Source organism: Monodelphis domestica, chromosome 3 (assembly GCF_027887165.1).
Source record: "Monodelphis domestica isolate mMonDom1 chromosome 3, mMonDom1.pri, whole genome shotgun sequence".
Classification (NCBI taxonomy): Eukaryota; Metazoa; Chordata; class Mammalia; order Didelphimorphia; family Didelphidae; genus Monodelphis; species Monodelphis domestica.
Genome location: NC_077229.1, coordinates 221,676,867 through 221,703,566, shown reverse-complemented (window position 1 = coordinate 221,703,566; position 26,700 = coordinate 221,676,867). Strand labels below are relative to the sequence as shown.

General features: G+C 34.8%; 1 protein-coding gene across 9 annotated transcripts in view; it reads left to right on the top strand.

Annotated features, from left to right (window-relative positions):
• Positions 1-26,700, top strand: part of DCDC2 (doublecortin domain containing 2) — a 211,166-nt gene that overhangs the window by 54,486 nt on the left and 129,980 nt on the right. For 7 of the 9 annotated variants that reach the window (XM_001366714.5, XM_056823503.1, XM_056823504.1 and 4 more), the window contains exons 4-7: positions 15,628-15,704; positions 15,830-15,961; positions 19,494-19,640; positions 21,543-21,597. In XM_001366714.5, coding sequence (XP_001366751.1) covers positions 15,628-15,704; positions 15,830-15,961; positions 19,494-19,640; positions 21,543-21,597 — 411 coding nt within the window. Of the gene's footprint in view, positions 1-3,082; positions 3,197-15,627; positions 15,705-15,829; positions 15,962-19,493; positions 19,641-21,542; positions 21,598-26,700 lie in introns of those variants that run through there. The other 2 variants (XM_056823506.1, XM_056823505.1) reach the window with 2 other exon arrangements.

Sequence of the window (26,700 nt, the reverse complement as noted above, 5' to 3'; positions counted from 1 at the left end):
ATACAATATGGCCAGTTTTTCTCAAGATTTCCATTTCTTAGGATTTCATTTCACCAGGGAGTTCTCATTGGTAAGAATAAGAAAAAGATCCACTTCCCCTTTCCTTTCCTTTCCTTTCCTTTCCTTTCCTTTCCTTTCCTTTCCTTTCCTTTCCTTTCCTTTCCTTTCCTTTCCTTTCCTTTCCTTTCCTTTCCTTTCCTTTCCTTTCCTTTCCTTTCCTTTCCTTTCCTTTCCTTTCCTTTCCTTTCCTTTCCTTTCCTTTCCTTTCCTTTCCTTTCCTTTCCTTTTTCCTTTTCTTTCTTTTCCTTTTCTTGAGATATTTTATTTTATTAATTACATGTAATGACAATTTTCAACATACTTTTTATAAAGTTATAAAATCCCAATTATCTTCCTCCTTTACTTACCTTCCCTTTCCCAGAGATGATAAGCAATTTTTTTCTGGGCTATATATGTATTATCATGAAAAACCTATTTCCATATTGTTCATTGTTTTAAGAGAATACTCATGTAAGTGCAAAACCCCAAAATAAAAACTCAAATAAACTAAAATGAAAAATAGTACACTTTGTCTGCATTCTGACTCCAATAGTTCTTTCTCTAGAGGTGAATAGCATGCTTTGTCATAAGTCCCTCAGAATTGTCCTGGATCCTTGTGCTGCTAAGAGTGGCTAAATCTTTCATAGATGGTCATCTCACAGTATTGCTGTTACTGTGTATAATGTTCTCCTGATTCTGCTTATTTTACTCTGCATCAATTCTTTCTAGCTCTGTCTGAAACCACCCTGTTCATCATTTCTTATAATACAGTAGTATTTCATCACCATCATATACCACAGTTTACTCAGTCTCCTCCCAATTGATGGACATTTCCTCAGTTTCCTATTCTTTGCCACCAGAAGATCTATTTCCTGAAAGATAAAATTATTAGGAGAGTCAAGAGTATATTAGCTGCTCTGTTTGCGTTTGAGACAGTCTTTGAGATGACATTTAGTTGAAATATTCCCCTTCACGGTTATATTTTGAATTCATATCAACTTTTTATGTCAATGTTTCTTCAATAAGAACTCAGCATCCATTTTCTCCACTTGATCTAGTAGCCTATAGTATTTTTCCAGCACAATTTTGCTGCTTCTCTTGATTCTCATTCAAATGTTCTCCATCATTTTTCTTCCCCTTTCCCTTCCCTCAAAGATTAGTGGATTTCCTTCCATTTGAAAAAGTTACCTGCTCTTGCTATATTCCCAACATGAATTCTTACTCAGCCTCAGGGATATTTGTGAAGTCATTTTTATCTCCTTAAGATCTCTAATCCACTTTATTTCTCAGATTCTCACACATAGATGTATAGATAGTTATTTGAACCTGAGATTATATTGTTTTCTAACTCTCGTCCCTCTCAATTTCTTTCAATTATTGAACACAAACATTGCTTTTCTCCACCTCAAATCTCCGAGTATGTTTCTTATCTATATCTATCTGGGCATTTTTCTTTCTACTATTTTTATTTTAGAGGCCTCTTAAGCAAATCAGTCAATATACAGGAAAACGTTTTTGTGGCATTGTATATGTAAATATGCATATTCTGTACCTTGCTCATCTTCCTATATCTTACTCCATTATTCGGAAAGCAGGTCCTATTCATGTCACCTTTTAATCAAGTATTTTCATTTTGAATATTCCTCCTTTCTTTTCTAAAGATCCTACTTCCTATTTGTAACAGAGATGAAGCTACAGGTGCCCATGCTTCCTTCAATTCTAAGTCTTTTTCTGTACAAGTCTTTCATAATCCCTAAAGATTTTTTCTAAATTCCTTATGGCATTATAATTAGCTCCCACTTGAATAACAAGAACAAGGTAGCATTTCTCAGGTTTGACAAGTCCTAGGAGGCTCTCTGTCATATCTGAATACGTACCCCAGGGAAGACATCAAGGCCTACCAGTTTTTGTCAGGTTAACATATGACTGCTTTCCAGCCTTTAGTCTAGAAGAGTTACCTATTGCCAGGACATGTGTCTTCCTGGGGTCAGGGAGTAGTCTTCTGCTTTCTTTTCAGCTTAAATCTTTTCTTACATCTTGCCAGGAAACACTTTATCTTCTCTGATACATCAGATCATATAGAAGTGTTCCTTGGCCCTTTTTTGCTTTCTCATTCAGCAAGAATATATTTTATATTTACTTATCTATGCATTTGTTCCCCTGTCTGCCATAAAATATATATGCTTCTTGAGGGTTGGGGCTATTTCATTTTTGTTTCTCTGTCCTAAACACATAGGACAATGATTAGCACATAGTAGGCATTTAATAAATTCTTGTTGACTGGAGTACACACATAATTTTTGATTGCCTGTACAACAAGCACAGAAATGGGACTCTCTTTTCAGGGTTTTAAAGTAGTTTTCTATCCCTAACTGTAACTGGGATAATTTTTTATTTGGAATTCACCCCTCCCCCTCAGCCATTCTTTCATTGACTTCTGGTTGTTTGACTTCTAAAACTTGCTGCAGATTCTAGTTCTAGTTTAAAAAAAAGATCATTATTATGACGATTATAGTGCACCTAAAGTTCTCTTCTTCACATTTCTTCTCTTAATTCCCTAGTTTCTCAAATATGAACAAAAAATAATTAATAGACCCTAGGCTAGAACCCTAATTGTCCCATTATAAGTGGCAGCCTCAATCTTTGGTGAGTACTTTTGAGAAGCCAAGCTGGAAAAATTCCAGACTTTTGCTTCTTTGTTCTAACAGAGGAGAGGGAAACAGGGGAGGTAAACAAAACTTCACAAAACTTATCAGTACTTCAGTTGTATCAGTTAGAAGAGGACAACTTATGAGTATGACTCTGAAAGTTTTCCCTGGCTATTAAATATGTTAAATATATATGCTCTTAAATAAATATGTTTCGATCTTGATTTAAATTATGTAGTCTGACTCTTTTTTTTTCCACAATGGTGCTTATTATGTGCCTTCTTGAATCAAAAGTCCTATGAAGAGTCTTTGTTGTAAAGCTAAACACCAAAATGAATGTCTATTACTAAGTCACTGCTTTCTTCACAATGTCCATTCAGGACAACACAAACCAGTGACATCATTAGTCTATTACTTTCATGAACAGTAAAATCCATCAGTCATGTTTAAACGCCTCCATCTCGCAGGACTTACTCATTACTTTAGTTAGTAACTCTATTAATACAAATGTAATTAATTGTATTTTCTGTATAGCATTTATATTTGTTGTTATGGTATTCTGTAAGACATTGAAACTGATTGTGTTAGAGATTAATTTACTGAACATGTAATTGACTTAGCTGATAAAAATGTTATTTTGTTTTGCTAACAGTTATCAGAGGAAAATGTGAGTACCTGTGTTGAATCTTGTTTGACATGTGTTATATGTCATTCTAAATAATGTGGAATGTATTTCTTGGTATAAAAATAAGCACTCAACAATTGTATTAATAATGGAATAATTATTTCTCATAGCTATAAAGCAATACTTTTCATAGCTTAATTTATTAAAAACATTTTTGTTTGGGACTAATTATTTCAAATTTATTTGCTTAAACTTTGTTATACTTATATATGTATGCAGATATATGTATACATGTAGCTTGTCTTTAAACTTGATATGATTTTAAATATAATGTTTATTTAGGACATTTCTTTTTTTTATTTCAAAATGTTCACTTCAGATCTTTTCATCATGACTTTGTGAGATTCTGAAGGAGATTTATATCATTCCTCTTTGACTGATTTAGAAATTGAGTCAACTGGGTGATCTATCATGTAAATGGTGATTATGGACATGAGAATCCAGTAGTTCATTTATAAATTGTACCACCTTTCTTGCCTCTAAATATCTGAAGGCTATGATTTTAGCATGCCTCAGAGACTAAAGTGAATTGAGTCAGGTTAATTGTTTGGTGAGAATCTGTCAGCATGTCTAACCTTACAAAGAGGTGGTAGGAATCTAGATTTAAGGGGGTCTTAGATAGAGAGCTTTGTTAAAATAAATCAGTTCTCTTCCTGACATTCTACCATTAGAGTTTCATTCCTTTAGATCTATATGTGTTTGTTTTCAGCAGGCACATTTTTATAGTGCAAATATTTCTGGGAGTTGGTAAACCTGATCATCAAATCCCTTAGTTGACAGCTAGCGGAGAGAATGCTGAAGTGGGGCACAGTATAAATATCTAGGATTGAATGAATGCAGAAGAGGTGGCTCTGGAAGGAGTTTGTTAGGGAGAAAATGCTAAAGATCAACTTCATTCGCTTAATTTGTTGTTCAGTCATTTCAGTTGTGCCTGACTCTTCATGACCATATTTAGGGTTCTCTTGGCAAAGATATTAGAGGAGCTTGCCATTTCCCTCTACAAGTCATTTGACAGATGTGGAAACTGAGGCAAAAAGGGTTAAGTGGCTTGCCCAGAGTCACACAGATAAGTAAGTATGTGCCTGACTGAGGCCGGGTTTGAACTCTGGTCTTCTTGACTCTAGGCTTGAATATCCACTGGGCTATCTAGCTACCCTATTATAGTGCAAAACACCATGGTAACAGGAACAAAAATGAAATCATCTTTCTGCTCAGGGAGCTTACCTCCTACAGGTATACACAAATAATTTCTGGAGAGAAGAGGACAGAATTAGGAAAGACCTCCTATAGAAGCTGGCGTCTGAGCCATATTTTGAAAGAAGCACAAGATTTTGTCATTTTGAGGTGAGTAGGGAATGTCTGCCCAATCGGGTGATCAGAGCAGGAGGTAGCCTGGGAGGTATGGAAATTAAGGAACAGGCCAGTTTGATTGTAAAGAGTCAGATGCAAAGGAAATGAAAATGATGCAAGACCCAAAAGATATCTGGAAGAAGAAGGGGATATTTTGTAGAGAGAGAAGTGTCTCAAATTACTTATTTCAGTTGCATTGCAAAATTAACTTTAACTCATTTTAAACTTCTCCTTGCCTAATTAGCACATTTTATTTTCAGTCTGTGTTATTCAATATGTACGTTTTTATATTTTTTCAAGAAAATGCTGTGTTCCATTCTTTAGTATGCTGTAGCTGACAAAGCCTTGGATTTGGAGTGAGAAGTCCAATCTTGGCTCAGCTGTTTTTTTTTTTTAACATGTATTGGCAAGTTTTGAACCTAACCCAAGCTTTGGTTTCCTCATCTATAAAGTCAAGGAGTTGGATTAGATAATTTATAAGGTATTTATTTGTCTCTCTTACCACTAAATCCTACAAACTTATGAATTAGGTAATTAGGAAAATTACTTTTTTAGGAAAAAGAATTCAGTGGTTTAAGGTTAAGGATAATAGACCTAATCCCAACAACTTCATACCAGAACTCAGTGGCAGTCCCCCAATTTTACTTGAATTTGTTAAGAATTCACTTGGGTTAATGTATAATTTTTTTAACTGCACAGGGGTCATCCTCTTCTGGACAGCATAGCTTTGGGATACCCCCTGCAGACTGATTTGTGAATGTATTAACTAGAGTTCAAATGTTTTTAGTTTTTTTAGAAGATAAAAGTACTCTTTGGAAACAATTACCCATTATTTAAAATGAGTGTGTTTAATATTATACATTCAGATTTTTTTAGCACACCCAAATAAAAATTAATACAATTTCAACTGTAGTGAAGGGGAAATTGAATTGTCTGGTAATGATTTGAGTCATCAGGTGGTAGACCTCAATGTGTTTGCTGGTAATTCCAAAAGACTTTTTTTTTTGTAAAATATCACAAACACCTGTGAGTTGTGAGAAAGTTTTGGCTCTTTTACAAATAATCTATGATGACATTGACGGGTAATGTGGTGACTCTCATCTTCAGTTAGATATTCTAGTGCTTGGATAAATCATTCACACATTCTTTGGAAGGGGAAGAGTAGGGTAAATCTATGCCACATTTAAGCTGAAAAGAGATCACTTTTTTTTTCTTGCTAAGCGGCTAACAGCCAATTTTCCCTCATGATTTGCTCATTTAAGAACTGATCAGGATTGTTTTCCTGCTGGAGTAGAGAAGACTGCCAGAAATATTAATAGCTCTTTGTTTAGAGAGTACAAAAGGCAAACTTCCAACCTGATTGTATAGTATCTATTATTGGCAGAAATATAAGCTTTTGAATAACAGATGATAAAAGCCAGACTGACAGGTATGAATCCTTTCCCCTGGGACAAAGGGCCTGGGCTATGTAGAACAACACAGCAGCCTATTGAGAACCTTAGATAGAAATGAGTGGTTTCATCAGCCCATAGAAACAACTAATTAATTGGACCCTCCTGGGTATGGTCTAAACAGCTTTTTCTTTATAATTAGAAGTGTCTTTCATTAGGTCTTCAACTTAATTTGAGTGGAAAATGTGTATGAAATGGCAATATTCATAAATGTGCTTTGGTCAAAGTACTTGAGGTTTAGTACTTAATACTCCCATAGTCTGGGATCAGACTGCCATTATTTTTGTGAAACTTTTTCTGAATTTTTAGAATTTTTATGGGTTTATTTAGAATTAGGAGTTCATTTAGGGATCCATAGAATTTGAAAGTCCAATACATGATATTGAAACAACCATGGAAAATGACAATAATTAACAATCTTAAAAATTTATCAAATTTGGCTAACTTATTACATATTACAGATAATTAACAAGAAAAGTCTTACATAGATACAAAGATATAATTATTTTTATTGTTTCTAGATCATTTCTCTGTTGAGAGACAGAATGGCATGGTGGAAAGAGCTTTGGACTTGGAATCATGAAGAGCTAGGTTAAAAATCTGACCTCAAATACTTACTAACTTTGTGATTCTTAGGCAAGTCAATTAACTTCACTAGGTCCCAGGTTCCTCATCTGTAAAATGAGGGTGCTGAACTCAGTGACCTTTAAGGTTCCTTCTAGCTCTAAATATATGATCTTCTGAACAATACATTAACTAATCTGGGTAACATAAAAGTTGGGTATTTCTGCCAGCAAAATGTTTCTCAGAATCAAAATTCAGTCAGTGCAGATTGGCTGGTCTGTCTTTAAATAAATTCCCCCCTCCTCTCTGCTAAGTGCAGGAAATACTAGAGTGCATATTCAAGAATTAATCATCCTTGCAGTCGTGTTCAACAGGTTTAAAAACAGGCATCTAGTAGAACTTTTCTTCCTACCATATTAGCTTAAATTTTAGGTCTTGATCATTTTATTCTATTTAATTATAGTTCTTAAACAGAAAAAAGGTAGTCTTGCCAGGAACTTGGGTTATGAAACATTAATAGTAGTTCAAGATGAAAACAGCTGATCAAGTAGAAGTTTAGCAGATCTTTAAGGATTTCCTTGGATGAGAAGATATAGATGATTTTGATTTTTATGTGGAAGAAAGTAGAAGAAACATTTTTGATGTGTGGATCAAAGTAACAATAGGACATATATAATTTAGCAATTGTGAATTCTCAGTGATTACAGATAGTTAATAACTACACTTTTCAGCATCAACATTTACATTTTTTTAACTCTTTTGTAAAAAAAAAATTGATGATTCTATGATCTCACCACAATGTATACTCTTGCATCTGGTGTAGATCCATATCCCTCCCTGACTTCTTATTCTATACAAATTTTCTTCATGTTTTCTTAAACACTTCATGGAGGAATCACTGATGATACTAGAGACCCTTCCCTAGTAAGGGACCCTTCCAGAGGGCTGATGCAATGTCCCAGGCATGGAAGGGAACATAAACACATGACTATCACCTTGGCATTAGGGTTCTCTATTCCCCATTCAATACAAGACTGTCCCACCCTTCTTTTCAGATTAAACACAGCAAAGAAGGTCTCTTTTATTCCATTTTTTACATATCATCCACAAAATCTGCTTACACTCACCACATATTTATCTATTACCTTCAAGGTTCTGGTGTTTTTGATTTTTCTGATAAATTCTTAGACACAAAATATATTAGGAACTACTCTAACTTTTTAAAAATAGTATATTCACCCTAAATAGTAAATAATAATAAACTTTTTGTTATGACTCAGTGGCATCACTGTAAATATCAGAATCATATAATAAAGAGAATTTGTTTCAGAGAATATTGGCCATTTTTTGACTCCCTTACAGGTTTCCAGTTTTTCTGGTTGGGTAAATCATTTTTGGATCTTGCATTTATGCTTGAGAGGGCTGGACTTGTTAGTCAGGAAAACTCAAGTTTGGATTTCATAGTAGGAAAAACTCAAGATTGTCTCAGAAACTTAGTAGCTGTGTAACCCTATGCAAGTCACTTAATCTTTCTGTACCTTAATTTCCTCTCCTGTAAAATGGGGATTATCATAGCAGCTACCTTTCAAGGTTGTAGGGAGGATCAAATGAGATAACATGTAAATTGCTTTGTGAACCTTATATAAATGCTAGCTATTATCATTAAGATTTAATACCTGCTACAATCTCTTAATATTTTTTATTTGGTCAAGATATCCAACAGGCCAATTTTACTGCATGAATGAAATAGCACATGTAAGTACCTGTGTCCACTTTTAGCATATTAAATATAAAAGCTGTTATTTATACTCATAACTGTTACCCATGGGGAATTTTTGTTGTTGAGTTATTTTTTAGTCATGTCTGACTCTTTACAACCCCATTTGGAGTTTTCTTGGAAAAGATACTGGAGAAGTTTGCCATTTCCTTTTCTAGCTCATTTTATAGATGAGGAAACTTAGGGAAAACAGGATTAAGTGACTTGCCCAGAGTCACACATTTAGGAAGTGACTGAGGCTAGATTTGAACTCAGTTATTCCTGACTTCAGGTTTGGTATTCTATCCACTGTGCCATTTTGCTGCTCCATATAGGAAATTACAACCAACCAAATAATGATGCCATTTTATTCTAAATATTGAACTTAAAAAAGAATTTACATAGTAAAATGATTTATTTATTCTGCATGCTTGCAATATATTTTCAAGGTTTGAGAATCTTGCACAAAATTGTGATAGGAGCCAAGCCATTGCAAATTATGAGATTCTATCCCTATAAATCTTCAAACTTTCCCTATCCCAATCATCCCTTCCTTCCCTTTCTGCAAACATGTCTGAGTATCCTCCTTTAAAACAAAAACTATCTTCAATACATGCTACCATCCTTTCAAGCTACAGACCCAATCTTTCCTTCCTTTCTTAGCCAAGTTCCTAGAAAAAGCTGTCTATATTTTCCTCTTCCTCAGTTGTCAGCAGTTTGTAGTCTGACTTAGAACCTCAATGGAAACTGCCCTATTATTGTTGCTGTAGATATTTTAATTGCCAAATATGAATGCATTTTCTCTATCCTAATCCTTCTTGACCTCTGTGCTTCACACCTGATACTCGTTCTAAACTGATGCTCCTTTCTCTTTGAGTTTTTTATGACGTTACTCTTTTCCTACCTATCTGACATCTTTCCATCTTCTTTACTGCATCATTGACCATGTTACACTCTCTAAAGGCTCTGTGCTGGTCCTCATCATCTATTGTCCATGCCAAACATATCATTCCATCTCTATATTATTCCATCATCCTAGAGACAACTCAAATTCACCATGTCACATCCTATTGATTTCAGTAGCATAATGATTTGAGTATTATCTGTTATGCAAGTCAATATATTATTCCTTTATAGTAGAATATAAGCTTGATGAGGGCAGGAACTGCTTAGATTTTATCTTTGTATTCCTGCCCCATAACACAGTAACTACTAGGTGCTCAAATAAATACTTTTTGAATTGAGTTCCTTTGAAAATGGACAAAGGCTTCTTGCCAGTCCCTATTGTCTAGTTGGATCCTAGCCCAGAGAAAGTTTTATTTGAGTTCTTCCTGTGTGCATCCAAGTACTTTCTGTTGTGTTGGCTAGTTCCAAATGTAGACTGAATAGAATAGTATTTAGTTAACTAGAGATGTGCTTGGTCACCATGGTGCTGATAGAAACCATCTCCATCTCCAACTTCTCTCTGCTTATTTCTTCATCTGTATAAAAACTGATAGTATTTTACTTTTGTTTCTGATTCATTAGAAAACCTTTAAGGTTAATGGAATATTTTTAAAAAACAATTGTCACTTCTAATTTTGTGTACGATTCCTGAAAGTCACTACCAAAGGTTGTGTTTATAACATTGTTATTATTACCAAATTAGGCTATTTTATGAGGTAGTGGGATACCTATCAATGAAAGTTTTCACGAAGAGTTTAGATTCTTGAACAACAAAATTCATGCCTTCCTCCCTAATTAATCTGTGGCTTCACAAGCCTATGTCTAATATTCCAACTGACAAAAGACAAAAAAAGGTTCTTTGAGAAGACTTTAAAAAGTTTTTTGCAAAGGGCCCTTGGCACTTGTATTTTAGAGGAGGTTCTTCCTTTAAGTAGTGATGGGGCTACATGATTTTTGTCTCACTTCCCTCTATATTATTCCATCATTCTGATTAGTGTACCGGGAATGGAATTACTCTTGATGCTGTCAGATTGTGAAAAAACAATTGGAAATATATGGGAAAAACTTTGAATTGGGAATCAGGAGACCTGGGTCTTAGTCTCACTTGTCACTAACTTAACTGTGCCTGTGTGACTTTGGCTAGTGACTTAATTTCAATTTTCTTCATCTAAAAATCAGAGAATTAGACTAACTGACCTAGCTCTTATATTCTTGAGTAGTGACTTGTGTTGAAGACTTTTATGTTGTTCTTTTAGTTCTTATATTGTTTTCAAATAAATTACTTTAGAGCAATTGGTTAAAATCTCAAGATTCTTGACCCACCAGAGTAGTCACTAGCTCAATATAACAACCAATGAAAATAGTCATAAGCTGGGTGTGAAATTGACAGATCAGCCAGAAAAGCCATGTCCAAAACTATGTGGAGTGCACCCCAAATCCCTGCATAGGCCCTGCCTTGAAGTAACTAAATCAAACCAGAAAACCTTTCAAATGTTATCATGTTAAAAGCAATGACTACTGTCTTAAGGCATTTTGTGATACTACCTTATGGATTTCATTTGCCTTTTTGTTTGTGTTGGAGATCTTATGAGGCCCTGCCAATCCTTCTCAGAGAACCCCTTTTCTCTGTCTCTATGCTTAAGGCACTAGGAGGAATGGGTAGAATTTTGTAGTTTAAGAGTTTTATCAGATATAATTTTTGAAATAAGGAACAGAAATACCAAGGGATGGGGTGGGTTAGATTGCTACCAATAATCATATACTTTGTTTATATTCACCTCAATTCTAGTCTCCTTTTTTAAAAGGTGAGGTCAACTATGGAATTGGCAATTAGTCCCTCTGGGCTTCCTTCTTCCTTTCCATTACTAGAATACAAATTATTCTATAAATTTTCCTTCAGAGTATGCTCCTGGAATTTTCCTTGTGAGGTCAGCTCTGAACCTTGACTTACTCCTCCAACTGTTCAACAGTTCATCAATACTGATTTGCTCTTTGGATTTTTTCATTAATGGCTTTCTTTTTGCACTGATTGGTGCTACAGTCCTTCTCCTAATACACCTTATGGCTAATAGCATGAATTTACAAGATATCTGACTGTGTACCATGGATTTTTAATAATTAAAATAATTAAATAATTTAAAAATGATAGTGGCTATTTAGTCAATGTACCAGGTCCTTTCCCTCTTGATTAGTGAAGAGGTAAAAGAGACCTTCCTTAACTCCTTGATACTTCTTTTAAAAACTCTTACCTTCTGTCTTAGAATTAAAACAAAATATTGGTTACAAGGTAGAAAATCAGTAAGAGTTAGGCAATTGGAATTAAAGGACTTGCCTAGATGCACATAGCTAGGAAGGATTTGAGTATCTGAGGCCAAATTTGAATCCAGGACTTCCCACAGGCTATCTATCTCACTGATCCACCTAAACTCTCCTCTTGCTACTTATTCAACTTATCCACATTAGTCCAGCTCACTGGGCTCACATACTGTAAACCAGAGTTGAATCAAGAAATTAATGTATTTTTCTTCCATTTAAAAAGGATTTCCTAACCAACATAATAAATGAGAGGAGATAACAGCTCAGTATTTTAAAAAATAATTTAATACAATCATCAAGAATTCAATCCCTAACTTACTTCCCTTATTTCCCATGGATACCTTACCCCTTACAGCAGTTATCTTTCTAATGGACAAATGCTGTTGGTAAGGATGGGGGGCAGGGAGCAAAGATTGGGAGTATGGATAAAGCATATAAGCCCAACAAACGGAAAAAAACCCCACCCAACTCAGATTGTGAGTGCTAACTAATTCATTCATTGTGTTGGTACACTTGGTATTAGAAGTTTCAGTACTTTCAAAGTCAAAGTAAATAATTTTGTTTAGGCTAAGAAAGGAAGGAATAAAGATAATTGAAACTTTATATTTAGATTTTCTAATTAAAAAAGTCATAGCTTGATTCTTTTAATTGTGATTCCTATTATCCAAAGCTATATAATGGTTAAATTAGGGCTAAGTGACTGATTATCTTTCTCTTATGAGAAGTCAGGAAAGGCTACTCCCATGTGTGGGGTGAAAATGACTTAGATACAGATAATTTGTCCTGCTTTAAATTAATTTAAAATGCTAACTATACTCAATTTAAACCAAGATTTGAAATGAGTTAGTTTATTTGATAAAAACTCAAAGTACCTTCATGATGTGAATATAAGTTTAATACTTAAAATTCACGCAGATCTCATTTTAATAAGACACATTGAATAGCTTAAATCATTTATTTACTTTGAGTTTTTTCAGTTTCATTTTTCAATTATATCAGAATACTGAAGGATTTAGTCATTCCATCTTATAAAAGTTAAGTGAAGTAGATATCTATAAAATATTGAGGCAAACCATTTCTAACTCAATTGGTAATTATGGCTTCTTAAAGCTTATTTTTGGTATCCTACATTAGAAAAATAGTACTCAAAATCTGAAATTTTAATAGTTTTAATTAACTAAAACAACAAGCTTACATGTTCTGATTTTTTAAAAAGTCTATAAACTTATTCTAATATATATGTAGTTTTTGATTTTTAATTCATTATACGTTCATCTTCAACAAATAGAACATCAAATTGTGTTATGCCTTTCCCTTAGTGTCTTTACCTTCATTTAATCCCAATAAACATTTATTGAGAACCTATAGTACTCAGTACTATGCTAGGTATATTATTGGAAGAGATACACAATATAGAATGGAGATCCTGCAATTAAATTACTTGTAGTCTTATTAGGGAAATGAGATATACATATTTAGAACAATTAGCAAAAATAGTGCTGCCATACAGACAAGTAAAATTACACAAAGTCAGAGTTAGGAGTTTTTCTACTACTTCAGGTACTACCAAATGATTTCTTAATTTGGAAGGGCTTGGCCCCAAAAGAGGAGGAAAACATTTTTTATTATCAGTGAATTTTTCTCTAAAATGTTCAAAATGACATAATCCTAAGAAGTTATTTTTATTTAAAACTGAACTGTCAGTAGGATTTAGTCTTTGCTGAATCTTTAAGGGGATTTTACCAGTTCTGTGTATTTTCTTTTATTCTCTTAACAAATATTTATTGAACAACTACTATCTGCATGACATTTTGCAACAACATAATAAAGAAATATGATATTTTGTCCCCTCTACCAGTTTATGATTTAATTATAGTTCTCCTGCATTAGCATTGGAGTCTATTTCTTGAATAACTTGGCATATCCCTTCCCTATCCCTTCTACTTCATATGTTATTATTATAGAGCAATGATTTCTAAGTGTCTATGTCACATCCATCTCTTTAACCAATCAACCAATCTTTATTGAGTGCCTAGTATGAACAATATAATATGTTTGTTGCTGTGGAAATAAAAAGTTGTATAAGACATGACCTTTCTCTCAAGAAATCTGCAGTCTTGTTGGGGAGATAATTCATGCACAGATTAAGAAATGACTAAATATATGTAAGGCAGTACAAGAAAAGTATCAAATGAGTGGACCAGATAAGTGCTATAGGAATTTAAAAGAAGGAGTTCTGATTTCCTTTTGGAGTGGTTAGGGGATGCTTATGTTGGAAGAATTTAAACAAAACCTTGAAAAGGGAAATAATTCTGTTTAGGTGGATCTGAGTGGGGATGGCATTCTGTGGTCCTGATGAGCAATTCTTGAAAAGTTGTAGATGTAGGAAACTTAGAACTGTTTTCAGGAGATAGTGTGTCTGGAGATTAGTTAGTTTGATGTGAAAGAAGATAAATAGTAAAGTAAAAAATAAGGTAGTTGAAGGCATCTGGCATACAAGATTCCATTCTGGTGCTTCATTTTGGGAAGGAAGGTAACAATGTGGAACATCTCAAGTGAACAGGCTAGTGAGAAGACTGGGAGACTGTGCCATATAAGGTTTAGCTGAAGTATTGGACTTAAAGAAGATAAGACTTGGTGTGGGGATGGGAAATTATTGGAAAATCATCTTGTGAAAGAAGGATTAGACCAATGTTTTAATGGATAAAAAATGAGTAGAAGCTATGATGTAGAAGAAGTGTCTTAAAGTATCCCATAGAAGTAGAATAGACTTCTAGTGGGTTCCCCATTACTGAAAGACATTAGGTGGAGAATGGATGACCTCTTTTCTATGTTGTTGGGAGGATGTAATTCTGTGATTTTTGTGAATGGCAGGTTAAGTAGACTTTAGGTATTAAGGGCTAACATTATTAGTATTGGTAAAAGAGAACAAGAGTTTGCACTAGAAGTAGACTATAACCTCTTATTTTTTATTCACAATATTTTATGAAAAATATTATACAAAGTTACAATTTTAAAAATTGCACAATTTAATTTAATGACTTATCTACTGATTAGAAATCAAGAAGATCTGAGATCAAATGCCACCTTAGACATTATCAGTATTTACAGGTTATTTACTACTAGCCTTTTCAAGAGTGAATTATTTAAAATACAGTGTATTTTTTGTTTTTGTCTTTCTATAAGCATTTTTTTTTGTAGAAGAGTGATGGTGATGGTGTGGCACTGGACCTCTTATTTCATCACAACCTTTACTGATGCCCATTGGCAAGTTATCTATAACTTTAGGGAATTGCCCATGGTCACACAGGTAGTATTAGAGGGGGAACCTGAACTCACGTTCTATTGTCCACTCTTAAAATGTTATCTTTCAAAAACAAGCATTTTAATTTTTAAAAGTCCCTGTTTAGGGGGCAGCTGGGTGGCTCAGTGGATTGAGAGCCAGACCCAGAGATGGGAGGTCCTGGGTTCAAATCTGTCTTCAGACACTTCCCAGCTGTCTGACCCTGGGCAAGTCACTTAACCCCCATTGCCTAGCCCTTACCACTCTTCTGCCTTAGAACCAATACAGTGATTCTAAGATGGAAGATAAGGGTTTAAAGAAAAAGTCCATCAAAAGTCAGAAGTGGCCCTGATAGGGTTTCAAGGGATGTTGTGGTGTTTTGTTTCCTGTCTGTCAGTGCAGTCAGAGATCATGATATCAGATATTGGTAGGTGAAGGTCTGATCAGCAGGTAGGAAAAACGAAGGTCATGAATGCACAACAGGACAGAGGAAGCTACTTTTGTAGGTTTCTGTGTATTTTCCAGACTCTTAAAAATAATTTCTCATAGAAACTCAATGATTTATATCATCTTCCTCTGCATTTTTATAGGTAAAACCTGTAATCCATAGTAGGATCAACGTGTCAGCAAGATTCAAGAAACCACTTCAGGAGCCCTGTACTATCTTGTAAGTTAGTGTATTTTGCATTGGAGCCAGTTACCTCCATGGTTTTCCTTCAATTCACATTTTGGTTGGGTTCTTTTGAAAATGGTACCTTTGATTTGTTTGACTCGAGAGCTTTATTTTTCTAGCTTGATCGCTAATGGAGACCTGATAAGTCCAGCATCACGCCTCTTCATCCCCAGAAAAGCCTTGAATCAGTGGGATCTTGTACTTGAAATGGTCACAGAGAAAATAACCCTAAGGAGTGGCGCTGTGCACAGGTAAGGCAAAGATGTCTTTTCCTATACTAACGAATCCAAAACCTTTTAATATGCTTTTGCCACATTTGTGTAGCATTGTTCACTAAGAGTACATGGAGTTCACTGGAATTCTTGATTTTGGAGTACACCCTTAAGTAAAGAACTACTTTTAAAAGCTTAGCCAATCCAGTCTTAATATACTTGACTCACCTTTCAGGGGGCGCTCACAGTTATCTGACACTCCAAATCACTGTCAATTAGCCATCGAGATAAAGAAATGTGAGGTGTCAGTCTGCAATAAATGGGGCACTCCATAGGGGATAGCTGCTCTAACCCCCGAGATAACTTGTAGTTTGGAGTTCCCATAGTAAGTTATTTGCATCGCTATAATGGAGAGTCCCTGGACAGGATTTGTGCTGTCTCTTTATAGATTTATAGAATTAGGAGAGGCAGCGAGTAGTACAGAGAATAGAGCACCTCTGCTCTATCTGTTGTGAGGAGTTGGGGTTCCAATTTGGCTTCAGATACTTCCTAGTTGTGTGACTGAGCAAGCCCCTTATTTCTGTTTGCCTAGCCCTTGTTGCTTTTCTCTTTTTTGAATTGATACTAAGATAGAAGGTAAGGGTTAAAAAAAAAGAAATTAGAATTGGGAAATGAGAGCTTTTTTTTTCTGCATGAGCATCATTGCTCAACTAGACTCCAAGATGTTTAAGGAGGAGAAGAAGCATGATGGAGTAATGATTTTGGAGTCAAAAGGGTTGGGTTCAGTCCCAAACTTTGATTTATCTAGTCCTGAGCCTCTCTGAGCCTCAGTTTCAACATCTTTAAAATGGAGTTTTATTAAGCACTGACTGTGTGCCAGACACTGTCCCAAGTGATGGGGATACAAATAAATGCTTAAAAAAAAGCCCCTGTCCTCAAGGAGCTCACAGTTTAATGGGGAAGACAACATACAAAGAACTATGCACAGATTATACACAAGATAAATAGGAAATAATTAACAGAGGGAAGGCACTATACAAGGGATTGAGAAAGGCTTCTTGTAAAAGGTGGGATTTTGAGTGAGACTTGAATGAAGCCAGGAAGCAGAGATGAGGAAAAAAGAGCATTCCAGGCATGGAGGACAGCCAGAAAAATGCCTGGAGGTGGAGACAGTGTCTTGTTTGAGGAACAGCCAAGAAGCCAGGATCCCTGCATCACAGAGCATGCCGGATGGTGGTGGGTGGTGGAAAGGTGTATCTAACTTAGAGTTGGAAGGAAAGTACTTGGTAAATGTTAAAAAGCTTAAAAAGGCTAAGGGTTATCAATGTGAACTATTGTAATGCCATTTTATCAGTTATGAAGGCAGTTTTATATTACAAAGTGTGAACATATCAAAGGAAAAGTAGCAAAGTCAGTGAGATTTGCTTGTTACTGATTTGGGCTATGTTCACTTAGCCTGCATAGAAGTTAATGATTACCCAAGGGGGTAATTATCCTGTGAATCAGTATATTTATCTCTTAAAAATGTTCTATAGAATCCCTTTTAAGCTTCTGTTTCATACAAAAAAGGAGAATCAACATCTTTTTTTAAAAAATAATTCTGAGGCCCACAGCTATCATTAGTGTAAGTTCTTAATCACTAATTCCTACCTAAATGAAGATGTACAAGTGAAACAAATCTAACCTTTTTGTCTTCAGTCTTTTCCTATCTGGTCTTTCAGTTTATGGTTACTTAAGTTAACTATTGATTCAGATCTTCATATTTTAAAAGAAACTGAAAGATAAAAAAAAAGTTTGGGATGAGATTAATGCAAGGAAATGAAAATTTGGATTTTAGTTTTGGTGCATTGTATTGTACCAACATAATTTTTTTAAAAAGCATAAAAATTGTAAAATGTATTTCAACTTTATATAACTGTATATATCTTTGAATTTTTTCACTTTTGTAAATATCTTGCATTCCCACCTGTATTTAGTAAAGATTTTGACAAATCTCTGACACTATTTTTTCTTTTATTGAATTTATTAATTCATTTTTTAAAAGCTTTACGTTCTGTCTTGGAATTGATAAAAGCATCAGTTCCAGGTAGAAGAGCGGTAGGCTAGACAATTGGGATTAAGTGACTTGCTCAGGGTCACATATCTAGAAAGTTTCTGAGGTCTATTTTGAACTCTGAACTTTCCATCCCCAGGCCTTGGCTGATCCTCCTACCTGCTCTTTTTTATTTTATTTATTTATTTTTTTTATCAAATGCTACCAATACATATGAAGATAGTGAGTTGATTAATCCTTTGTGATCATCTTATTTGTGTCTCTGATTATAGCTAATAGCTTTCAGTTAACTATTTATATCTGCAGCTAACAGAACAAATCCACACCACAAATTTGAACAATTCTATTTGTGGCTTGCCTTTTTATTTTTAAAGTTTCCTATTAACCTGCTTTTCATATTCTTTGAAAAATGTGACCAGCACATATTAAATAGGCTCATAAAGTAATCACTGTTCTTTTAATAAGTAACAGATTAATTGTAGCTTGCTGCAGTAGTCTTACCGTAAAGGGAGGTTCCTGTAAACCGCTTGATTCTGGCAAGATATTCTGCTCACTTACTTATGAGGTGGGGAAAAAGCCAAGCATGCATGCTTGATCTGCATCATTAATCCCGAAGCTGGGCTGTGTTCCCTCCCAGTCTCCTCACTTTTATTTTTGACCCAGTTCTCTGTTTATTTTGATGCAGCACTCTGGCCTTGGGCTATTCCAACAGAGAATGGGGTCAAACAATTTGCCAGTGGGTCTGGTGCATTATTTATTAAAATACATTTCCTAAAATTCTTATAAATATTTGTGTAAATCTTTCATCAAAGAAGATGAGCCCTGGCTTAAAGCACAAGTCCCCTATGAGTTGTGTATTTAGGGTAAAGACTATAGACTCAGAACTGGACAAGACCTTAGAGGTGATCTAGCCCAACCCTGCCATTTTGCAGATGAAGACACTGAGGTCTAAAGAATTTGACTTCTCCCAAAGTCATGGTGGAGCCCTCCAGTTCTAGAACTCTCTCTCTTAGGGCTGCACCAAGCTGATTTCTTTAACTCTGTGACAGTAACAGGAATTTCTTACCCAGAAGGACAAGTTGATGTAGGAGAACCAGGCTCTGAGTCAAGTGGTAGAAAGCCCTGGACAGGAGTGTTTGAATCCTAATTCTGACATTTAATAGTTGTGTGACCTTTGATGCCGTTTAGTTTCTCTAAGCTTTATGTCTTTTCAAATGTAAAAGCCACCTCCTGATTCCTAGGGTTGCTGTGAGGAAAACCTTAGAAGTCTGTAAAAGGGTGATTAATTATAATTAGGTTTTCTGACTCACTCAGTGTCTGATTTTATTAAACAGCTACTCTCTTGACAGAATCTCAATATGATTTTCATCTTTGGTAAGCATTTAACCTTAGTGATAGTATTTATCAGCCAAACATGATAACTCTGAATATGGAACTATATAAATAATGAAAAACCCCATTTTGAGCAAACTTTGGAATGCTAATAAATCTAATTGTTTGTCACTAATATTTTGGCAGACTTTATACGTTAGAAGGAAAACTTGTCCAAAGTGGGTCAGAGTTGGAGAATGGACAGTTTTATGTAGCAGTTGGCAGAGACAAGTTTAAGAAATTGCCTTACAGTGAATTACTTTTTGACAAGTCAACAATGAGAAGGCCATATGGGTAAGTTTTCGTCCTTTTTTAATGGCTAACATATTTTATTGGTTATTTCATTATGCCTTTTGCTGACCACTAATAAGTTTCACATTTAATTGGAATTCTTATTTTTGTCAGGATCCCAAGAATTAGTATCTTTACTGCTGTGATAAAATAAGTGGTATTTAAGAAAATCCATTTTTTCTGAGTCTAGGAAAGTTCACATGGATTTTATATTGTGTATTGAGCATGAATAAATTTAATTTTTCTTATTCATAATATCTACAATAATGAACATAAAAACATCAAAACTAATGGAAGCTTTAGGAATATCTTAACAATGTAGACAGAAAAAATTGTTTTTCAGTATGGCTCAGGGAGAAACAGAAACTCCTTTTTGAAAATGACTAATTTTTCATGTTCCTCTTTTTATAATAAGACTGAATATTTCACATGGTATATTGCACTTGTGAAGAAACTCAGTTGTTAGTTGTATAGTTAATGTAGGTAAAAATTTTTATTTCTAGTTATAGAGGATTTTTTTTTCTAGTTGAGAATGCACTATGGGTAATTTCCCTTCATTCATGAAGGATACTATATTTTTGCTTCAAGAACAAAATCTTTAGGGATAGTTAGGTAGCTTAGTGGATTGAGAGCCAGACCCAGAGAATGGGAGGTTCTGAGTTCAGATCTAGCCACAGATACTGGCTAGCTCCATGATCATGGGCTAGTCACTTGACCCCAGTTGCCTAGACCTTACTACTCATCTGCCTTGGAACCAATATTTAGTATTAATTCCAAGACAGAACATAAGTGTTTTTAAGGGGAAAAAAAGAATAGAACCTTTATAAGAACTTAAAAACCATAAATATAAATTGGTTAGATCCATGACCACCGTAACTCACTATCACTGACTGAATTGGTTGTCTTTGCCTTATTGACTTCCTCTTCTGGCTATTTTTTAGCCACTGGGCATTGAAAGGAAATAGAGGATAATTACCTCTTTTTTTTTTTTTTTGGTATATATCTTACTTTTTTGCTATGATCTAAATTTTGGAGGACAGGAAAAGAAATGATTGATTTGAATCCCACTGATTAAGATTTCATAGTAACTGGGAAGGAAGACAATGTCAACAAAATTTCAAAGGGTGATGGTATTTAAACTATAGAAGAAAACAAATGTTTTCAGATCACCTAGTAGCACCAAATGGTATTTAATCATAAACCACTCCATCAAAATAATCTTGATAAAAAGTGACTACTCTTTGTTAGCCATCTCTTTGCTAATCTACTTTAAGTTACATATACTTGAAAAGAATAAAAACTGCTTTATTTTAAAGTATTATATGAACAATACTTCCTCATCAGTACAGATGACTCTTTAGTTCCGCTGAATAAGGCTTTAAAATAAGTATATTTGTTACCTTTCATTTAGTGGAATTGGGGAATGGGAGTCTAAAGTGGATTTTCTTCAATGATGTATCTATTTAATATACAGCTTTAGAATCTTAAAATCTCCTAAGAGTTTTGTGGATATTAGCAATTTAAATCTGCCTAAACATACCTTGCAGAAAAGTGCCTACAATTTGCCAACCACCTTTCCTCAAAAGAGTTATGTATTTAATGTAATTTTTTACTACTTAAAAAGTACTACTCAACCTTGAAAGTAGCATTTAAAACTTTGGAATTTAAAATTTTCAATTCTTTGAAATAAATTTTAAAATGTTCCTAATAGCCTTTGGGCAAATTTAAATTAAGGAACTATGTAGGAAAATGTGGTCAACAGATTTTCCCCCTTCAGTTAGCATTTTTCTGGGTACCTGTGACTAAAGAATGAGCAGACAATAGATTAATGTTTTTACCATGGTACTGTGAACAGTATCTTATAAGAAAATATTCCAATGATTAAATTATGATTTCTTTCTGCAGTCAGAAAGCCTCTTCATTACCTCCTATTGTTGGATCCAGAAAATCTAAAGGGAGTGTAAGTATCAGATGCTATAGTCATTCTACTTAATGTTTTGAGTTTCCAGAGGATGCAAAGAAACTGTCCTTTGGGTTTCAATTAAATCAGAAGATAAAACTAAGCTACCTAGCAATATAGTTGTGATTATATGAGCCAAACTTATAATGTTAAATCTAGAAGAATAGATATTTGAGACCCAAACTCTAAATTTTGCTATAGAAAAGCATTATTGGTGGGAGCGGGGGACTCAAATGAGTAAAACATAGTTGATGTGGGACTAAATTTTTTTTCAGGTGGTAAATTGGTCTGTATGTACCCCTTCTGCTAATTTTAAGTCATGCTTGAACCCTGGACAGAATCAATGATATGGTCAATATCATGCTGATTTAGATCAGTGGCATATCCTTCTTTCTTTATATTAATGATAGTGACAAGAGGAGTGTTCTTTGAGTACGATAGTTTCCCATTTTTATATCTCAGAAGTTAAAGAATATAACTTATCTAGACTTCCTTAATAATCTATAATGTATTTTTCATCCACTAATTCATCTAAATCATTCCCAAGACTTTGAGTCGATATTTATATTTGGGTCTTGGAACTGTCTACAGCTAACTGTGTGACTATGAATCACTTACCTGCTCTAATTTTCCCATCTCTAAAATGATCATAAAACTGACACTATTTATGCTACAAAGTTAATGTGAGGAAAGTGGCCAGTATACTGTAAAGCTCTTTATAAATGTGTCCTAGCATTACATTATATCCACTTTTATTTACCATTATTTATGTGGAAATATACATATATTATCATATATATCTACTCATATTTACCATCCTATAGTAAATTCTACAATGTCTGTTTCAGGGGCTTAATTATCTCTTATCATATGACATTCATATTGATAAAAATTTAATGAGTTAGAGGCACTGGACTAGATGCTGATAAGTCAAAGCCATAGACTAGCATAGTAGGAAGAACTTTTGTCTGAGAGTCAGGAAAGCTAGTTTAAAATCCCTCTCTGACTCAAGACACCTGATCTTTCTGTTACTCAAATGTGTTATCTATAAAATGAGGGTGGCTGTTGTCCTTTCTCAATCTACACTTTTGTGGTTTAATGAGATCTGGTATTTATGGGCATGTAACTTTCTTGGCTGTGACTGTAAGTACTTACTGATTCTCCGATTTTGATCAAATTATTTGATCAAACAGCTGGATTGACTTTTTGTCCTACTGAATTAGCTACATTGAGGTGTTAATTTGGCATTGCAGACCTAGTTGTAGCCAGGAAGTTGCAATTTCCCTGATAATTAACTTCATGTAATTGTCTTTAGTTTTCTTTTTCTTATCTTAGCTAAAATACTCTAAAGCTATTAAAATATTAAAAAATTCTAGGTATGAGCATAATGTGAACTAACCAGTAAATTTTTTGAGAGCCAGATTACCGTAGTGGAAAGAGTGTTATATTTGGCATCTGACTTTAATACCTGCTTCCATTATTATTTAAAGGACCATGGTCAGCTATGGTCAGCTTTCTGAGCCTCAGTTTTTTTCATCTGTGAAGTGGGCATAACAATATCTATAGCATCTATCTTACAGGGTCATTGTGAGGATCAAGTATGGTAAGGATCAAGTAAGATAATAAATAGAAGTAAAAAAAAGTACTATATAAATGCCAATCATTATTATTATTGATGTGTAATGTGTAAGACTGTAATATATAAGGCTTGATACTCTGAGGGTATAAAAGAATATAAGATTCAATTCTCATCTGAAAACAATTTATAATCTCTGTGAGAGGCAAGAAACATAATAAAGAAAATTGTTAAAAATGTAATCTATGATGATTTCAAATGAGTGTTAGGACTTCAAAGACAAGAAGAGAACACTTGGCTGGAAAATATTAGGGATGAGGTAGAATAAAAGAAAAGAAGGCAAAGGAATTTCATTTGCAGGGATTAGCACAATCAAAGACAATGAATGAATAGCAAGTGGTTGGGGGAAGATGAGTCATCTGGAGTGGAGGTTTTTCATGTAGGCGAATTATGTTTCAGATATTTCAGTCATGTCTGACTCTTCATAACTCCATTTGGGGTTTTCTGGGCAAAGATACTAGAGTGGTTTCCATTTCCTTTTCCAGTTTATGAGGAAAGTGAGGCAAAGAGTATTAAGCAAGTCATGCAGCTAGTAAGTATCTGAGGGTCATATTTAAACTCAGGATACTGAGTTTTCCTAACTTCAGTCTTGGCACTCTTTCTACTGTGCCACCTTGCTGCCCCATGCAGGGGAGTGGTAGTTGATAAATTTGGAGAGACAGATTGAATATAGATTATAGAGGTCCTTGAATGCCAGGTTAAAAGAGTTTGTACTTGATCCTATAGGTATTGGGAAACCTTTTGATACGTTTAAGCAGGAGAATGACCTGATAAATATTAGCAACCTTATTCTGGTTTCAATGTGCATAATGGAGTGGAAGGAAAAGAGACTTTAGTAAAGGAGACAAATTAGGAAAAATTGACATTTCAGAAAAGATATAATCTAGCTCCCGATACTGTGACATTATAGAATAATCCCTAAGACTTTGTCACGGATTGTATTTTGGAGTCATAGTAGAGGAAGGAGACAGTGATGACTTAAGATTTCCAAACAAGGATGACTGGACGAAAATGTGTTTTTAAAATGTGGTGTTTCTCCTAGGTTCAAATCTGGCCTCAGACACTTCCCAGCTCGGTGACCCTGGGCAAGTCACTTGACCCCCATTGCCTAGCCCTTACCACTCTTCTGCCTTGGAGCCAATACACAGTATTGATTCTAAGATGGAAGGTAAGGGTTTAAAAAAAATTAAAAAAAAGGTGGTGTTCTATCTATACACCTGGTCCTGCTGCCCACACTTAATTTGTCATTTGCCATTGGAAGTTAGGCTGCCCTAGACTGGATCTGACTCCAGGCTTTAGCCTTGTTCACTTTCCCAGTGCTGGTACACACTGTGTCTGGGCTTTGAAGTAGTAGCAACCTGGTCCAAGGCTGGTCTGAGATAGACAGTTCTGCGTGTCTCCCATGAGCCGAACAGATGACATATATAGAGGGGAGTCAGAATCATGATAGGTACAGCCTCTGTAGTGCCTCTGGGCTTAACAAATCTGTCTGAAAGCAGGACACTCTGCTTTTTCTTACAGTAATGCACTTTGTCACTATGACGACATATAGCCATTGCTCTCATCTAGAAAAAAGATGGTTGGATTAAAAAAAATGTCAACAGCCTTCCCATTACTTGCTTCTTTTTAATATTTTCATGCAATTAACTACCCCTTAATGCAGCTGTTCAAAGGATATCTCTGAAGGGGGGGGGGACATAAAGTGTTTGCAAAACTCTCATTTCTTTATAGCTGACAGTTCCTTATTTCCCAATCTATCAATCAATCAATCATTCAGTCAACAAGGACTTATGTGTCAGGCACCGTGCTTGGCCCTGGAGACCAATATGGTAAATAACTTAGCTCCCAAGGAACTTAAATTCTAATAGGGGGGATAACAAGTACATTTATAAGTATATGTAGAGGTGGCAGTTAGGTGGCATAGTGGATTGAGAGCCAGGCTTAGGGATGGGAGGTCCTGGGTTCAAATATGGCCCCAGATACTTCCTAGCTGTGTGACCTTGAGCAAGTCAATTAACTCCCATTGCCTAGCCCTTTCTGCTCTTCTGCCTTGGAACCAAATTCACACTATTGATTCTAAGTTGGAAGGGAAGGGTTTGAAAATATATATGTAGAATAAATACAAATTAATATAAAATAATTGAATATGAGGGTGTTTGGGAGAGAGGGCACTAAATTGCAAGGGAGACAAGGAAAGACCTTTATTTAGAAGGTAGTACTTGAGCTGCTTCTTGAAAAAAGAGAGGGCTTCTGTGAGATAGAGGTAAGAAGAAATTGCATTCCATTTATGGGTATGTTTGAAAGATTATGAGCTGAAGTAATACCTCCATGCAATAGGTCCAAGGCTTTTCCCTTCAAAAGATCCTGAGAAGGAAACAGCTTCTTGTACTTGAAGAAATGAAGATAAAGACCCACAGATACCAATTAGAAGGAGGTCAGTCAGTAGTGGTTCAAGGAAGAGCCCTAGTTGTGGCAGTTGACAGCTCCTAGCTGCTGAACACTTTGGCCATATTCCAACCTGATGGGCACACTAGAGACATGTTGTCCTACTTTATACCCACTTCTCATTTACATCTCTTAAAATTCTTGACATCCTGTAATTCTCAGTACAGGTACATCCCTGCTTCAGGAAGTCCTTCCAGAGCTCCTAGTTGTTTTTGCTCTTTCTTCTCTCAAATGATCTATATTTATATCTCTGTTTTATACATTTTATTCCCAATTCAAATGTATATTCCTTGAGGAAAGACACTGGTATGTTTGGGGGGTGTATTTTTTTAAAATGAAGTGATTATACTAGCATGTGACAGTTGTAAGTACTTAGTAAACATTTGTTGAATTGAATAAAAGTGAGGATTAGTTATGTAAAATGGTTATTATAACATAACCATGATATGGCCTGTATTTTGATGTAGGATTTAATAACTTAAAATGGTGCTTATTCTTTTGGAATATCCTATTAAATCTTTGAAGAAAGAGTTAAACAAGATAGTTGTTTTGTTGTTCTTTCATACTATTTTAAATTCAAAAGTCTATAATACCATGTAATAATTAGGTCATTAATTCTCTCGGATTGAGAGGGAAGATGGATTAACAGGCATTTAGTATAGATGAATTACTCATCCAAGGTCATAGAGGAAGTTGATAGTACTAATGAAAATAGGAACCAAATTTTTGTATTTCCAGGCTGTCTCTTGGATTACTGAGCTATTTACTAAAAGGTAGAAAATCTGACATTCTGATTAAAAAAATTCCAAGTATTATATGTACTCACATACATACTTTTGAAAGATTGTTGGATACTAAAACATGGAAAACCACATTGCCATATCATTTTGCAAGTGGAAAGTTTAAGAGCTCTTAGGAGCCTCTGATAATGTAAGTCAGAAGGAAAATGTTGTGTGATTTTCAGAAACTTAGTTTACATATAACTTTTCAGGAGTTATATCCACTGCGTCAAATATGGTGTA